General features: G+C 47.1%; 1 protein-coding gene across 1 annotated transcript in view; it reads left to right on the plus strand.

Moving 5' to 3' along the window:
- syt3 (synaptotagmin III) overlaps positions 1-7,887 on the plus strand; it is a gene marked incomplete at both ends in the record, with an annotated part of 12,530 nt that extends 4,643 nt beyond the window's left edge. The window contains 6 exons of the mRNA XM_084448456.1: positions 2,432-2,558; positions 3,565-3,783; positions 4,777-4,897; positions 6,095-6,266; positions 7,272-7,401; positions 7,798-7,887. Coding sequence (XP_084304582.1) covers positions 2,432-2,558; positions 3,565-3,783; positions 4,777-4,897; positions 6,095-6,266; positions 7,272-7,401; positions 7,798-7,887 — 859 coding nt within the window. The remainder of the gene's footprint in view (positions 1-2,431; positions 2,559-3,564; positions 3,784-4,776; positions 4,898-6,094; positions 6,267-7,271; positions 7,402-7,797) is intronic.
- Positions 7,888-17,346: the final 9,459 nt, after the last annotated feature.

Raw genomic sequence — 17,346 nt, forward strand, 5'->3', positions numbered from 1 at the left:
GGTTTCCGGGGAGGGGCTGCTACACACTCTCTTAATCACAGTGTAATCAGCGGGACGATTTCTCACGGCGCCTAATCAACTGTTCAAAGGACTTCGCGGAAATAATGTACCGCGATGCAGTCGTTTCACTTTTCTCGTGGGCCGCGTTGGACTTCGCTCTTCCTCGGGCGGCGGCGTTCCCGTTTTTGGAGCTGCCCGGGCGTGGCTAGACTGAGGGGGGGGGGGGGGGGGGGGGGTAGGGGCTGGGGAGGGTGGACAGAGAGGGAGGGAGGGAGGGAGGACAGAGAGGGAGGGAGGGAGGGAGGGGGGGGGGGGCAGGGAGGGAGGGAGGTAGCCAAGGCGGTGTCCATCTGTGTCTCTGGCTGGGTCCTTGGCTCCGGCCACTACACACCGAAACATTACAATGGGGAGAAAATGCTGATGTTTGAAAACCGAGGGGAGCGAGAGGCCATTCCAGCCATGAATTATATATGGTGAGCCACTTTAAACAGCAGACCTGTCGACACATAATAACGCCTCACCGTGTAAAAGCTCCAATCACAGCCAGCCAATCAGCAGGCGACATGGGAGGAGAGCAAGGCTGATTAATTGAAATACATCCGTGTGTCCGGGCTCCTTTCGTTAAATCCCACGAGCATCTATTCTGCTGTGCCGTCTGACATGATGTGGTGTGCTATTCCAGGGTGATACTTCGAGAGATGGAGAGGCAGACAGAGAGAGAGAGAGAGGGGGGGGGGGGGGAGAAGCCAGGTATCACCTGTTCTTAACTGTTCATGCTGCCATACCCATGAGTTTGCGATACCTGAATGTTAGCGTGTGCCATACCTGAATCCGTTTAGGGAATAACAGTCAGGACATCAGTGTCAATCCATCCTTCTACTTTTGGGAAATGCAGTTCTATCAACAGTGCTGTTAAAAGCTGACACATTTGCACTGTGGGAATAACAGCTAGTTTTCAGGCGTAGTTTGTGAGGAATATACTGTTGTATTCTCTCTGTCGGTGCAGTAATGGTTCTCTACAAATGCTTCAGGGACTGTGTTAAGAAATCTTTTGTTTCTACTCATTTTGTGTTGGAAAAGCATGGGTGAGAGGAGCTAACACCACTTCACTTTGTAATGAAGTACTATAAAATACGGTCGTACAATGTTACGTGATCGCGGGCGGCTTTTAAACATGACTCACCTGTCATTTTCAATTACGCTGGAGTAGTTCATGGAAATACTCTGTCTGCAACGACTGATGATTGAAAGCGCTACCATGGTGTGAAATTACCCTGGACTAAAAGCCATTAGATAATATATGCTGTATGTTTATATAATTGAAGTGTTTTCATAACTGGATATAATTTCTTATCTTTCAAATTGCTATGTTGATCTTTTCCATGATTTAATGTAATTGGAGGACAGGCGTGTTTATCTGATGTCCTTAATTTGATGTGGTACTGTGATTAACATGTTTCCTGATTGGGCATGATTTCTATCGTCAACAAGCTTATCTCATTCCTGATTGGGCAAGAGAGATAATTGCCATGTTTTTTGGAATCGCTATTGGCTTTGGCCTGTTGGCTCTCCCCTCCCCCAGACTTCATGCTGTGCTTCTAAAGGGCCTAATGAAGTGGCGACATGCTCGTTAACGCAGAGAGACGTGTTCTAACGAGGCCTGATTAAAGGCCTGCGGGCCATCTTCCCGCCCTTAATTAAAACATTCAGAAACAGGCCCTCAGACAGGCCAGTGCATGTGGGAGGAAAGCATCTTCATGTCAGTGCGTCTGTGTCAGTGTGTGGTTTTGTATACACACATGCGTATGTGTGTGTGTGTGTGTGTGTGTGGTTTACATGCCACTATAACCATATCGTGTGTGCCATTCAGATAAACAGTATGGTGTTTTGTGTGTGCGTGTGACCCTAACTGGCCACAGCAAAGTGTACAGTTATCTTAAGTATTATTAATGGCTTTGGCTTCCCTTAGGCCCCTCCCCTGGGCACATACAGAACATCTTGTCTCAGAACGCTGATACTGCAACCAAGCCGCAGCTGTAGCAATGACTTAACACACACACACACACACACACACACACACACAGACACACACACACCTGATACTGTACTATATTATTCTCCACTGTGCCCGCATGAGTGTGTGGGTGGGGGGGGGGGGGTGGGGGGGGTGGATGTGTGTGGGTGTGTCTGTGTGTATGTGTGTGCGTGTGTGTGTGTGTGTGTGTGCGTTTGTGTGTCTGTGTGTCTGTGTGTATGTGTGTGCATGTGTGTGCGTGTGTGCGTGTGTATGTGTGTGCTTGTGTGTGTGCGTGCGTGTGTGTGTGTGTGCGTGTGTGTGTGTGTGTGTGTGTGTGTGTGTGTGTTTGTGTGTGCGTGTGTGTGCATGTGTGTGCATGTGTGTGTGTGACATCTCGTGTTTCTCGCCCGGCAGTACGGAGCAGCTGGTGGTGAAGATTCTGAAAGCTCTGGACCTGCCAGCCAAAGACGCCAACGGCTTCTCCGACCCCTACGTCAAGATCTACCTACTGCCAGACAGGAAGAAGAAGTTCCAGACCAAGGTGCGCCTCCCCTGACCCTCTCCGTCGTACTGTGGGAACGTCTGTAACCTCGGCCACAGACTCGCTGGCTTCTCTAGGACACAGATGAACCCGATTATAATCCAGTTTAGTGTAGATCATGCATCGGTGTCAATGAGATTACACAAAATCACATTACAGTCATTTAGGAGAAGCAAAGCAATTTACAGTAATTGCATTTAACGTAGGTAGTAATTGTACACTACTCGCCAGAACTCACAAGTGCATCTCCCCCACAAACAAGTGACTAAGAGCATAATCTACTGCTAAAGCCAAAGTGCAAGAGTAGCAAAATCTATAAATACAATAGATGCTTAAGAGGTTAGTACTACTCGAAGAGGTGAGTCTTAAGTCTGCGCCGAAAGATGGGCAGCGACTCGGCTGTCCTGACGTCAGTGGGCGGTCAGTTCCACCACTGCGGGGCCAGGATAGAAAAGAGCCGTGACCGTGTCGATCGACCGCAGGGGGCCTCGGAGTGACGGGGCAGCCATTCGCCTCGAGGTATGGTAGCAGAGCGTAGTGGTCGGAGGGGCGGGGTATGGGGGGGTTGAACATGGCCTGGAGGTAAGAAGGAGCTGTTCCTTTCATTGCCCTGCTAGTACCAGAGTTTGATACCGGATGCGAGCTGCTACAGGGAACCACTGTAGGGAACGGAGAAGGGATGTTCAGTGGGAGAACCTAGGGTGTTCAGTGGGAGAACCTGGGGTGTTCAGTGGGAGAACCTGGGGTGTTCAGTAGGAGAACGTGGGGTGTTCAGTGGGAGAACCTGGGGTGTTCAGTAGGAGAACGTGGGGTGTTCAGTGGGAGAACCTAGGGTGTTCAGTGGGAGAACCTGAGGTGTTCAGTCGGAGAACCTGGGGTGGTTGAACACCAGGCGAGCTGCAGGTCTCTGAGACGCAGGCTTTGTAGCTACAGTATACAATAGGTGCTTCTTCAGTCATGTGCTAGGGTCTTACCCCCCCCCCCCCCTCTATATCTGAACGTTCAGGTCCACCGGAAGACCCTGAACCCGGTGTTCAACGAGACCTTCCAGTTCGGCGTGCCCCTGGCCGAGCTCCACTCCAGGAAGCTGCACTTCTCCGTCTACGACTTCGACCGCTTCTCCCGGCACGACCTGATCGGTCAGGTGGTGGTGGACAACCTGCTGGACTTCAGCGAGGGCACCGGCGAGAAGCCCGTGTGGAGGGACATCGTAGAGGGCACCGCGGTGAGCGCCAGACACGGGCAGACACGCCTTCGACGTCGCGACAGCGTCGGCGCGGCATTTGCCGCAATGCCGGCGCAATGTCGCCATCAGTCAACGTCGGCTGCACGTCACCTCAACCTCCCGATGACGTTGGCACGATAGCCGCTGCAGCATTAGCACAATGTCACCACAGTGCCACACAATGATAACACAATACCATAGTAATAACTCTTTAATATTATCACAGTAACGCCATCACCACAGACCAGATATTTTTTCACCTTTATTTATCCAGGGGACCCATTGAGACCAAGGTCTCATTTTCGATGGTGCTCTGTCACACAGCATTACACTGGCAGAAAAGCAACAACATACAAAAGCCAACAACATATACGACAGCAATATATACAAAAGACACACACATCTCGACTTCATAGTCCAAGTAGCTTATGTTTACAGGTGCCCAAGGTGACTAAGGCATCCATTTTAACGTTTCCTGGAACTCATTCCATGCCCTGTGAGCACGAAAGCTAAAGGCAGTCTCGCCTAGTTTGGTGTTGACTACAGGGACCTCGAGTGTCAACCGGTCCCGCGACCTCGTCCGGGACTGGTATCACAATAACACCGCCATCACCACAGGCAGATGCTGAGCCATCAGGAGGATGAGAGGAGCGATAAAAATAGCATGTAGCATCGTTTAACAGTCCGTCTGTTTGACAGTGACAGATTGACACGTGTTTCACTGACAGTGACGGCGGTTGACTCGCTGCCTGTTTAAATGTTGGTGCCTGCAGTCGGTCGGTCACTCCGCGACACATCAATCAGGCACGTCTCTATCCAGCGCTCTGCGTCTGAGTGGAACAAATCAAGATTCAAGATGGCGGTCTATTTGGAAGCCCTTCTCTCACATTTGCCATCAGTGTCTTTGCGTCGCCGTACTACTGCCAGTTTGCAACACCCCTGAGACCTGTGCGTGTGTGTGTGTGTGTGTATGTGTGTGTGTGTGTCGTGCAGGAGAAGGCTGACCTAGGAGAGCTCAACTTTTCCCTGTGCTACCTGCCCACCGCCGGCCGGCTCACCGCCACGGTCATCAAGGCCACCAACCTCAAAGCCATGGACCTCACCGGCTTCTCAGGTGACCTCTCGACCTCCGCCCGCCGTCCGGCTACCGCCTCCCGCCGTCTCAACGTCCGACAATAACCAGGAATCACTCTCAAGCACACTATACACGTGATATAATACATCCAGACTAGGGCGCCGCTAGGAATTATGGGCCCCATGAAAAAATATAATATTGGGTCCCCCAAGCCTAGACCTCATCATAGTAAAAACAATAACAGTGGTTTATGGGGGCCCCTGTCACTGTGGGGCCCTCGGAATCGTCCTAACCCCCCCTTATGGCTCCCCCGCATCCAGATTATCGGACAGTTGGAGTAAATGTGTTTCGAACGCTGATCGTTGGGAGAAAAGTAAAACACAAGGCTCTGTTATGAAAAAGGAATCTGAGGACATGAAAAGGCGATATGATAACTTGGTATAAACATAGCTAACGCTACAAACATGTACTGTATGTTAGTACGAATAGTGCCTACAATTGCCATGCCTGAAACATGGCACCAAACACCAAACTCGTTAAAAGTCTACTGCGTAAACAATGCCAGAAAACAATAACATCCTCATATGATTGATAGCCAAGACTGCAGTCGCTGATGATGATTTAATTAACAAACGCCTAACTCAGGTAATCAGTTTATTAATGTGCTCTGAGGGCACAGCAATCCATCGTTCCACCACCACACACCCTCAGATGATGTGACATATTAAAATGGTAATGAGCACACGTCGTTATTGTTGCTTTTATGATTATGAGACGATTATAATCCCTCGAAGATAGTTGGGATCACCATAAAATCACATTATAGATATCCATTACCTCAGCTGACTGCTGCCACGGCCAGTCCTAAGCACTGCCCTGCTCTTGAACAGGTAATTGGACTGAATCTCTACTCCTTCCTTTGCCTACTTGATCCGGATTGGCCGAAGTGGCTGGATTTGCATGCCTTTTATGTGTTACAGGAAGAAGCCTGTGAGTGTAATCTTAATGGCTTCCCCAAGAGTACCATCTCATCTCTCTCTCTCTCTCTCCCATTCGCGCTCTCTCTCTCCCTCTCTCTCTCTCTCTCTCTCATGCGCTCTCTCTCTCTCTCTCTCTCTCATGCGCGCTCTCTCTCTCCCTCCCTCCCTCTCTCTCTCTCTCTCTCTCATGCGCTCTCTCTCTCTCTCTCATGCGCGCTCTCTCTCTCCCTCCCTCCCTCTCTTCCCTCTCTCTCAGACCCGTACGTGAAAGCCTCCCTGATCTGCGAAGGACGCAGGTTAAAAAAGAGGAAGACGTCTATTAAGAAGAACACGCTGAACCCTACCTACAACGAGGCCCTGGTCTTCGACATTCCCAACGAGAACATAGAGAGCGTGTCCATCCTGATCGCCGTGATGGACTACGACTGGTGAGAGGAGGACTTTTACAGCGCAATCATCCCTGCTGAATGTCCCTCTGCCATTTTCTGCCGTTCTCCTTCCCTCCCAGGGGGAATATGGAGCCTTAATGTTGATCATTACAAACAATATCAGCAAGGATATTGGTGTTTCTTGAAACGTGTGTTTGACATACAAACTCATTACTGTTTGCTATATGGTTATGTGCCGGTCGGTTGAACACATTGAGGGGCCCTTTGATTCTGACTCCCTGGTGGATGTCTCCTGTTTTGCATAAAGAGGAGTGCCTCATGAATAAACATGACTTATGCTAATTCTAATAGAAACAGTCTGGTGGTGAGACATTATGTAACCCCTGCCAGTGTTTCTCTGTCTAGCGTTCCCCTTCTCGCCATATTGTTGCGCTTGTGTGTGTGTGTGTGTGTGCATGTGCGACCCTTGTGTGCACATTGCACAGGTGTAGTAAGTGTGTTGCTCTCCCTCTAGAGGTATAAACCCTTCTTTAAGTGGCGTCACTATATTTGTGTCTGCTATTGAATATCCAACCTCTGCTGTTGAATTCTTTCCCCAGAGCTCAAGCCTGATAAATGAGGCCTCCGCTGCCTGCTCCTCACTATATCTACCTCTCTTTTTCTCTCATGTTCCCTTTCTTTCTCATTCCATTTTCTCTCCCTCTCCCCCTCTCTCTTTCCCACTCTCTCCCTCTCTCTCTCTCCCTCTCTCTCTCCCTCTCACTCTCTCTCTCCCTCTCTCCTTCTCTCTCTCTCCCTCACTTTCTCTCTCCTCCTCTCTCTCTCCCTCTCTCTCTGTCTTTCTCCCTCTCTCTCTCCCTCACTCCCTCTCCCCCTCTCTTTCTCTCTCCTCCTCCCTCTCTGTCTTACTCCCTCTCTCTCCCTCTCACTCCCTCTCCCCCCTCTCTTTCTCTCTCCTCCTCTCTCTCTCCCTCTCTCTCTGTCTTTCTCCTTCTCTCCCCCCCCCACCCCTGCACCCTATCTCTGTCTCCGTCTGTCGGTTAGTATTGGTCATAATGAGGTCATCGGGATGTGCCGCGTGGGCAGTGACGCTGAAGGGCCCGGCAGAGAGCACTGGACGGCCATGTTGGCCAACCCCCGCAAGCCCATAGAACACTGGCATCAGCTCGTAGAGGTAATGTGTGTGTGTGTGTGTGTGTGCGTGTGCGTGTGCGCGTGTGTCTGTGAGCAGATAAATTATTGCTCTTTCAACCGAGTTCTCCTTGGCCCTATTATTCCTTGTTCATCCTTGGTAGAGTAGGTTAGCAAAAACACATGACAACATTTTGTTCTGTGGCTGCTCTTTATCCAAGTCCCACAGTATTACAATTTAACAGGCGTCATACCCAACACATGATGCATATATCACATAACTCTTCACCGAGGTGGTCATTTTTACAAGGGCGTGACAAAATCGACGCACACAATTCATAATAGCGCCGACATGCTAAATGCTACTACCATAGTAGTAGTGTAGGTATAGTTTGTACCCGTATGTGTAATTAATGCTTTCGTCGTCTGTTTCTCCCAGGAGAAAACCATGAATACGTACGTGTCAAAGAGCACCGCCGCCTCCTCCCCCAAGCCTCACATCGTGGTGGACAGTCCTCACTCAGAGTAGAGCTGTGAGTCCAACTCCGTTTCTCCGTTTTCAATAGTCGGTCCTCATCCTTCACACCGAGGCAGTTCAAGTCAATAGAGGAAGTGAGTTGAATGGAAAACGAATGGGAAGCAATCTGCTTTGATAGCTAACGCTGTACTGTAATCAGTCTGACAGTGAAATGTTATTGAAGTATGTTGGAATAGAATGAGCTGTGTGTGCTGTTACGGTAGGAAGAAAACCTGACACACACACACACACACACACAAACACAGACCAAATGTATTCTACAGTCTCCTTTAGACATAAAGCAGTAGCTTCGTGACCTTGGTGTCAGAATTGATTGGCTGATGCTCTGAGATGTGACATCGGTACATGTTCTTATGTGGGTTATGTAACACCCCCCCCACACACACACACACACACACACACACACACACACACACTGACTCACAGTTCTCCACCGTCTCTCTCTCTCTCTCTCTCTCTCTCTCTCTCTCTCTCTCTCTCTCCTTTAATCTTTTCTTTTCCTTTTCCCTTCTCTCCCCAGGTCATTATCATATCTCCACTTTCCAGACTTTTCTTTCCTTCTTTTCATCTGTGAATAATTCTCTCCATCCAAGAACGAGAGATCAGGACACTCATCCACTGCTAGTGCTGCTCCACTGCTGTTAACGAACCTCCGACTGCCGTCCTGTCCTAGCGAGCTGAGGAAAACTCCACATTCCACACAAGCAGCACTTGTTGTAGAGTATTAGATTACACACACACACACGCGCATGCACACACACGCACACACACGCACACACATTAATTTTAATCGTAAATTAGTCAATTAGATAAGGTCACAACACAAACACACACACACACACACACCTCTCACGCGCACACACACACAAACACACACACGCACACAGACTATTTGGTTAATGTGTGCTTCAAATTGTTACCGGTAATTCATCGGGGAGGGATGTGACATGGTGCACATTTCTCCCTCCCAAAAAAAAGCTAATCAAAAGCAAACAGAACAGAACCATCCTTTCAAACTGGGCCAATGGTTCCTGCACTTGTACAGACAGAAAAACAAAAACAAACAAAAAAAACATGTCAGTATTTTCCCTTGCATTAGTGAACAGATGTAGGGCTGTGCTGTATGGGGAAACATCCAAACCGCGGTCGACGAACAGACTCACGGCCATTTTGGACACCTCGCTCACCCTCTGGATCACGACCCCTCTCACCGATTTCTCCTGGAAAAAGAGGGGGAACCATTCAGAGGTCATTATTGATGTCAGGGGAGGGAGAATGTGGACGGACTCATTGGCTGAAGCATGTTACGCAACCTTGAAATGTATCCCTGCGCCTCACCGTTTTTGTCACCTTCTTCATGGTGCTCATCAATTTCAATTAGCTTTTTATTTTTCTATTTATTTTTTTGGAGTTTGTGCAATATATTCTCATCAAGAAAGGAATTTATCCATGACCGTTTTTTACAATCCACTGAGGATGTGACAGCGAGTTTAATGGAGACCTGAACTACAGTATTTGAGCACCCATGTGTGGGTATAGTGCCCCCCAAATGTGGCCGAACTGGCAGACTTCACTGAAGAGGACTCTACAGGGGGACTGTAATTAGGACGGACCAGCTCCATCTTGAGTGCACTGGATCTGTCCTGTATCCTACAGGGAAGGATTTCACCATTATATTTTATTTTTCTATCATCTACCAGGATTTTGTTTTCTTCCCCCCCCCCCCCAAAAAAAAGACATTATTTGATTTGAAAAGAGAAAATAATTATGTCTGCAGTCCATAACGTCTCCGACAGGACGACAACCTTAGAAGGGACACACACATTTGTGTTGCTTTTATTTGTGTGTATTTCAGTGTTTGTGGGTGTGTTTTGTATTTGTGTGCGTCCGTGTGTGTATGCCTGTGTGTCTGTGTGTGTCACTGTGACTTTGTGTGTGACACGTTTCCGTACCCATGCCTCCTCTCCGTCCTCGCGGTCCCGCGGCAGTCCTAGCATCCACAGACTGGAACTCTTGTCTTCTTTGAACAAAATGTGTCTTCTGTCCTGTGTCTTAGAGGAACCATTTTTGTGTAGGACCCATTGCACTTAGTGGGGGGTGGAGCCTGTCTCTCATAGACATTAGGTTGTACTGTCTATGTTGTCTCCCAAATGAGCTGTGTGCCACTCAAAAGTGCCCCCTTGCCTGATGTAAGTAACTGTGTTGGTTGTGTACTTCTTTCAGTAAATGTGTACTGTATGTCTGAGGGAAAATCAGTTGGCATGGCGATTGAAAAATAAAAATGTTAGATACGTTTTGATAACTTATAAAGAACAAGGAAAAACAGCTAAGGTAGGCCGACGTTTTTACAGCTGAGTATGACTACTTTACTATGTCCCGTAGAGATTCCTACACACAAGGAGGCAGAGAGGTGGGCAGCCATGTTCTTCATCTCTCCTAACCAGACAAGATGACCTCCTCGACTCCTACACTTCCCTTCCTGCAGCGTTCTACCAGACCGCTCGTGTACCCGGCCATGTCTGCTACTCTCGACGCCGTGCTGGATGAAAGCATCTGCCAAGCAGCATGTACCACGCCTACCCTGTAACCACAGCCAAACAATACCTACGACGACAGTGCGCCACGGTAAAACTACTGTGTCACCGTGGTCGCCTGGCCCTCTCTCACCACACGGACTCCAGAGAGGGATCTAGTTACTGTCAGGAGGAAGTGCAGCGAGGCTTACTGGTATGCCGGGGGTGTACACTGTATACTGTACAGTCAGGGGAGCGGTATATCCCATATCATATCCAGAAGTATTCCCTGTTGTACGTCAGCCCGGGCCATTGATCTGCTCGTAGAAGTGGATATGTGGTAGATATTGATCCATCGCTCCCTCGGCCCTGAAACTATCCCTCACAATAAGACTTGATGCTCTGGCCCATTTAGCTGCTGTGCGAAGGCTGTTGGCAGCGGTGGCGGCGGCGATGGCGGTTTGCGAGCTCGTAGCGTAACCGACCTCCGAGTTTCTCTCTCTCTCTACCCTCTTGTCTTACTGCTCTCCCGTCCGAACTTCCTCCGCCTCGTTATTTTCCGTCCTCGATTGCCGGTTTTCCCGCTCTCTGCTCCTTGCAAGTGTTACCAGGCCGTCCCCCCTCGCCCTGTCCACGTCTCTCTGGCCACACCGCCGTCCACCCCTCCCTCCCCCCGTGCCCCGGCCTCCCACCCCTCCCTCGGCACCCCCTCCATCTTGCCCTCCGTCTCTGTGTATGACTCCTCTCTCCTCTGTCTTTCTCAGTGTTAGTACAGTTCTGGACATGGGGAAACGTGTTTGCATGCTTATATTAACATGAATGATGTCAACTTGATGCAATGAAAATTAAATAAGTGATGCTTTAAGCAAAACCTGACAATGAACTTGATACTAATACTACTAATGACGAAAATGGAGACCTAGCAATCGTTTATCTCTGTGATCAAAACAATGCCGATAAATAACATTGTTTATGCTGTATATCTTAAATTGGTATTCCTGTTTTTAATTTTTGACTGTTTTTTATATGATTTCTTTAGAGGTTTACTTTTGTATGGGCTGAGAAGTACAGCAGGAGTGAGACATTCAGTCAGGACGATTGTTTCAGTCAGAACTATGAGGAAGAGGATGCAGATGATGAAGATATTGGTGAACATGATGTGGCTGAAGCAATGATTATGGAAATAAAGGATATGTACTGTATCATTAGCTGCCTTCCGTGCGTCTGTTCACCTGGCACACTGAAACGACATTAGTCTCTATACTCTCTCTTGCTCTCTCTCTCTCTCTCCCTCTTCCTGGTGAGCATTAAGTCGTGTGCAATTATTTAGTCACTTTTTCATGAATTCTTTATTGTGGCCGCACTTTATCCAAATGCAAAGTGGAGCAGGGCTGCCCTGCTGGCCTGTGTGTCGTTCTCCGGCGTCCCCTCCTCACTCCCACTCCCGGAGTCTTTTTGAGGTAGGCTAGTCGTTACAAGTGACAGGGTAGTCGTGGTGATTATCCCCGGTTTAAGTGAGTATTTCAGTACAGTGAATGCCCATTGTCAGCACTCTGCGACTCCACTGCTCCAACCGAGGGGGAAGGAAGACCATGTGTGTATGAGAGAGAGAGAGAGAGAGAGAGGAGGGGGAGAAAGATAAAGTAGGAGGAGAAGAATAGGATTTAAAGAGTCAAGCAAAATGACAGAGGGGGATGAGGACAGAATTGAGAAAGTAGGAAGCAAAAGAGTGCGTGTGTGTGTGTGTGTGCGTGTGTGTGTGTGTGTGTGTGTGTGTGTGTGTGAGAGAGATGGAGATAGGTGGAGGAGGACAGCTCTGTATATAGACCCCCTCATCGAGGGGTGATCAGGGCAACTACAGCGCATTGTCACCGCGTGCAGTGTGAGAAGAGCAAGACGCGCGCACACACACATGCTCACTGAAGTGTCGACACGCCAGTTAACCGCCACAACGCAATGGACTACTGGGGGGGGGGGGGGGGGGTAGGGGAGGGGCCAGGGGAACTGGTGTCTCCATGGCAACGTTCCCTTCCCACGTGCAAAAAAAAATCATTTAGTCGGAAAGACATTTCACTCAGTTCAGTGAGCTGTAAGAGGCAGAGAACAGAGAAGGGGAGAGGGAGAGCTACAGACTGGGGGAGGTGTTGGCAATATAGAGCTGCTTCTGTCACGACGGAGGGATTTATTGGGAAGCTGTCCGCAGGGCATTAGCATTATTGCTAATATATATCTGATACTGTACATAATGGTAATGTATTTTGTTATATCTCATTAAATAATAATGCCATTGCTGGGGAAGAGACGTGCATGTGTTTCTTATGGATGGAGGGAACCAAATCATTCATTATAATAAAGTACTGTGTATGCAAGCTTTGCATCTTTATGTAACAACATGTAATTTGCGTCATGGGGGGTGTAGGTCTCTATCCATTGGGAAATCTTTAGGTATCAGTCGATTTCCATCATTACAGCACACCATAGAATGGTAACCGGAGGGGATAATTAACCGACATTTCACACAGATTTACTGAACTCTTTGTTCAGAATGGTTGGTGGTTGAGTATACTGTAGGATCCTATATACTCCCATGTAGGGTAGGCCTACTACTCATCACACTCTATTCTAGTGTAATGTTTTGTAGTCTTGTCTATTTTATTCTAGTTTAATGTAGTCTGACTGTGGGAGTTCCACAAGGGTCAGTCCTGGGTCCTCTCCTTTTTTCCCTCTTCTCAACATCTCTGGGATCTGTCATTCGCTCGCATGGCTTCTCCTATCACTGCTATGCCGATGACATCCAGCTGGTCCTGTCATTTCCCCCTCTGACACCCCAGTGGAGGCACGCATAGCTGGGTGACATCTTGGAGTGGATGGTGACACATCATCTCAAGCTCAACCTGGACAAGACTGAGCTGCTGTTCCTCCTGGGCAATGGCTGTTTTTTAGACAGTAGTTAAAATATGTGATAGTGTAAAGTCATGCATCATAAAAATGTCAAGGAGGCACAAAAAAGTCAGACTTATTTTCCGTTCTGATTTTTGGTCTCAGTACATAACACTACAGAACATAAACATTAATAACATCATAAACATCTACAGAGGGCTTCAAAATGACAGGCAACCCTGACTGGCAATGCACAAACAATACATAAAGAATATAATTATAGAGAAACTGAATATACCAACATTTGTGAAAAATTGTACTTCATTAATGTTTCAAGGGAATCAACCAAAAGCATAACAATTATGCAAAATACATTTCAACAAAATCAAGGTTTCAAAATTATTGGCACCTCTCATTTGATACCTGTGCATCCATCAGCATGGAGTCTTTTCCTGTAATGTTTGACAAGGTTAAGGAAGACATTTGAAGGGATTTTGGACCATTCCTCTAGAAAGAACCTTTCAAGATCATATTCTTCATATTCTTGCGTTTGCGCATATTCAACTCAGCCCACAGGTTTTCTGTTGGAGTGAGGTCTGGCGACTAAGATGACCATTGACTAAGATGACCATTGCATTGATTTTGTTGTCCGGGAACCATTTCTGTGTGGATATTGAGGTACTGTATGCTTTGGGTCATTATCTTCTTGGAAAGTTCACCTATGGCCAGGTCCCAGCCTTCTGGCAGAGGCAACCAAATTATCAGCCAAAATTGCCCGATACTCGGTGAAATTAATTATGCCATCAATCTTAACCAATGCCCCTGGGCCTCTGCAATTAAAACTGCCCCAAAACAATCCATGTCTTTTTACATTTTTTATAATTGCCCCGACAGTGCTCAGTAGTAAATTCAATCATTTATGGATCTTCTTGTAGCCATAACCAATCTGTCTCTTCTGAGTTGCCAGTTCTTTTGTTTACTTCATGGCATTGGATGACAAAGCGATAATGCATGCGTGTTACCTCATTTTTATACCATAGTGAAACAGTAAGTGATGTAATGGCTTACAGTATATAGTTCCATAAGACTTAAATACATGGAATTTAATGCCTAGTTTAATTTTGGTAGATGCTATTTACAATAATCTTTAAAGGAGTAGTAAAGGGAAAATGCATGTTTAGCCCTGTTTTAAGGTTACTTATGATCATATACAATGGTTCAGATCAAAACGTTGACAAAACTAGCACTTTTGAGAAAGTCTGATAATTGCTCTACCACCGTTTTGGTCAAACAATGGATGTGGGTGGGCATCTTGAAAAATCTTTCAAAAACATGTTAAACTCTCGATTTCAAAGACAAGAAGCTCACCGAGGGGGTAATTGGTGTCCGTTGGTGTTCTGACAAAGTGTGAATCCTGTAGGGTTTTATTGATCATTTTATGAAATCCATTGACTTGTATTGAAGCGACCGTTGTAGATGTGTAGATCAATCCGCAGAGGGGATTCAGGAAGCGAAACTACTTACGGTAGCTATTGTTATTGTTTATGTTGCTAGGCTACCTAGTTTGCGGAAGTTTAGTATTTGATCATAAGTAACCTTAAAACAGGGCTTAACATGCATTTTCCCATTACTACTCCTTTAAGGGTGCCATTCATTGTGAGACCTTGATTGGGAGGAAATGGATTTTTAATTAAATCAGTAAATGGTTTTGGTTGGTTCCATTGAGACATTAATATACTGCAGTATTTATCACATGCTGGTATTTGGAGTTTATAATTATATATATTTTTTTTTTTTTTGTGCATTGCCTGTCAGGGGTACCAGTCATTTTGGAGCCCACTGTACATCATAAAAGCAGAATCTACAAAATTAATTATGAATAGGATTATTAATAGGATATACAAAATGTACATCTTAGAAACCCTCCCTCCACTGCCAGTCTTCTGAGTTTACTCTTGGAATTTTTCTAGGAGCCATTTCCTAACGTTCCTAACGTTAACGAACCTACATAGTTTCAAGCTCTGTTTGATGGACAAAGGTAACCCATTCCACTCCTGAGCTCCTGTGTAAGCTGCCTGTATCACAACCTGGCCATCACCATTGATGACACAGACGTGATGCCAACTCAGACGGTGATAAATCTGGGTGTGACCTTGGACGACCAACTGTCATTTTTGGCACATATCACATCCGTCACACGCTCATGTAGATTCATGCTCTACAACATCAGGAGGATTCGCCCTTTCCTCACTGATTAAAAGGTGCAGGTGCTCATCCAGGCTCTTGTCATCTCCCACTACAACTCCCTCCTCGATGAGGCCCCGGCGTCAGCCATTAAACCTCTGGAGCTTGTCCAGAAATCTGCAGCTCGCCTGGCGTTCAACCACCCCAAGTTCTCCCACACAATCTACCTTCTCCTTTCTCTACACAGGTTCACTTTAGCAGCTTGCATCCAGTTTAAAACTCTGGTCAATGAAGTTCAGCTACCTCCAGGCCATGGTCAAGCCCTACACCCCCCCACCCCCCGACCACTATGGTCTGCCCCGTCACTCTGAGGCCCACTTGTTATATTAGACCGGCTATTACTACTACTGCCAGACTCAAGTAAACATTTCACTGTACATGGTACTGTACACATACCATGCACATATGACAAATAAACCACATTGAACCCTAAACCTTGAACCTGGGGTAGCCCATGCCACTGTCATGTGTGTCTACAGCATTTCAAATACAGCATTTCATTCTTGCAACCCAATTCTGGATGTACTGCAAGTGTATCATGGTGTTGGTGGTGATAACCTGTTGTGAGAGGGCCATCTGGTCCCTTCTGCTCCAGCTGGGCATGTCAGTCCAGAGAACGTCTACCCCACCACCTGGAAGAACCAGTCTGATGAATATCAAGTAGACGCTATAGAAAATCTAGAAACATCAACAAAAAAAAATACAATCAAGATCCATCAAACAGCCCTTTGAGGACAAGAACAGTGTTCTCTTTTTCCGGACTGAAGTTTGAAGCGAACGAGACACACTGCATATCCCTTTGAGCAGTACAGAAAAATAACAAAGTCGCAAGAAAAAAAAGTCAAGGCTACACACACACACACACACACACAGTCTTTTGTCTGCACTTAATATGGTCACCGTGTCAGGGCCCGATGTTTGGATCCAAGGGGTAGCCCCCAGACTCCCCCAGATTAACCTTTCTCAGGCCAACGGTACCAAGGGCCCAGGAGGCCCTGTTCACTGATAGCCCAAATAGAAAATGCAATGTTTTTAGTTGATTAGTAGTTTAGACCGCAGCATGGTGCACTGATTTCAATGGGGGGGGGGGGGATTGATTCATAACATTCTGCAGGAGCTTCTGAGCTTGATGAGTTCCAAAGCCCTTTCGCTGTGCGCTGGGCCGTGCTACCGGCCTTCCACTGCCACCAGGGAATAGAGTCTATTGTTGGACTGAGAGAAACACAGCACCGTCGTGTTCAGACTGCAATTCAGCTGGCGGCGCTTTGTGTTGATTTGACAGCAGGTTAGCACACTGAAGGCCGCCCCAGTAATTATGTGAAAGGTTACACAAAGCAGGCACTGGGTTTTAGTAAGCCTTCCACCGTTTGACAGTATACTGATGGACAAGGACAGGGTCTGATGGGTGCATTAACAGAGGGTGGTTACAACCATAATGTTTCCTATAACCATAAAGGTAAAATGCATGGCCTACAGAATGCTTCATTCTATATGTAGTAGGCTAGCTATGCTAGTGTGGATGCATGGACATGACAATTTCACTAACCTAGCTACAGAAGCTGGCTCTCAAAATAAAGTCAGTAACAGACTGTCTGAGACGCCTGCTCGAAACTGATGATCTAGGCTACACCTGAGACTAGGCGAAGGAGGTTATATTAGGACTAGACACTTCAAGACTGTGCTGACCCCTGGTGGTATGCAGGCATTCTACAAACTGCTAGACATACCACGGATTAATCATTAGCTCGATTTTCGATTGAACATCCCTGGTGGTGTTCTGGTTCTAAAACGCAAGCAAGACGATAACCGAACA

The sequence above is a fragment of the Borostomias antarcticus genome (genome assembly GCF_949987555.1).
Source record: "Borostomias antarcticus genome assembly, chromosome: 14".
NCBI lineage: Eukaryota > Metazoa > Chordata > Actinopteri > Stomiiformes > Stomiidae > Borostomias > Borostomias antarcticus.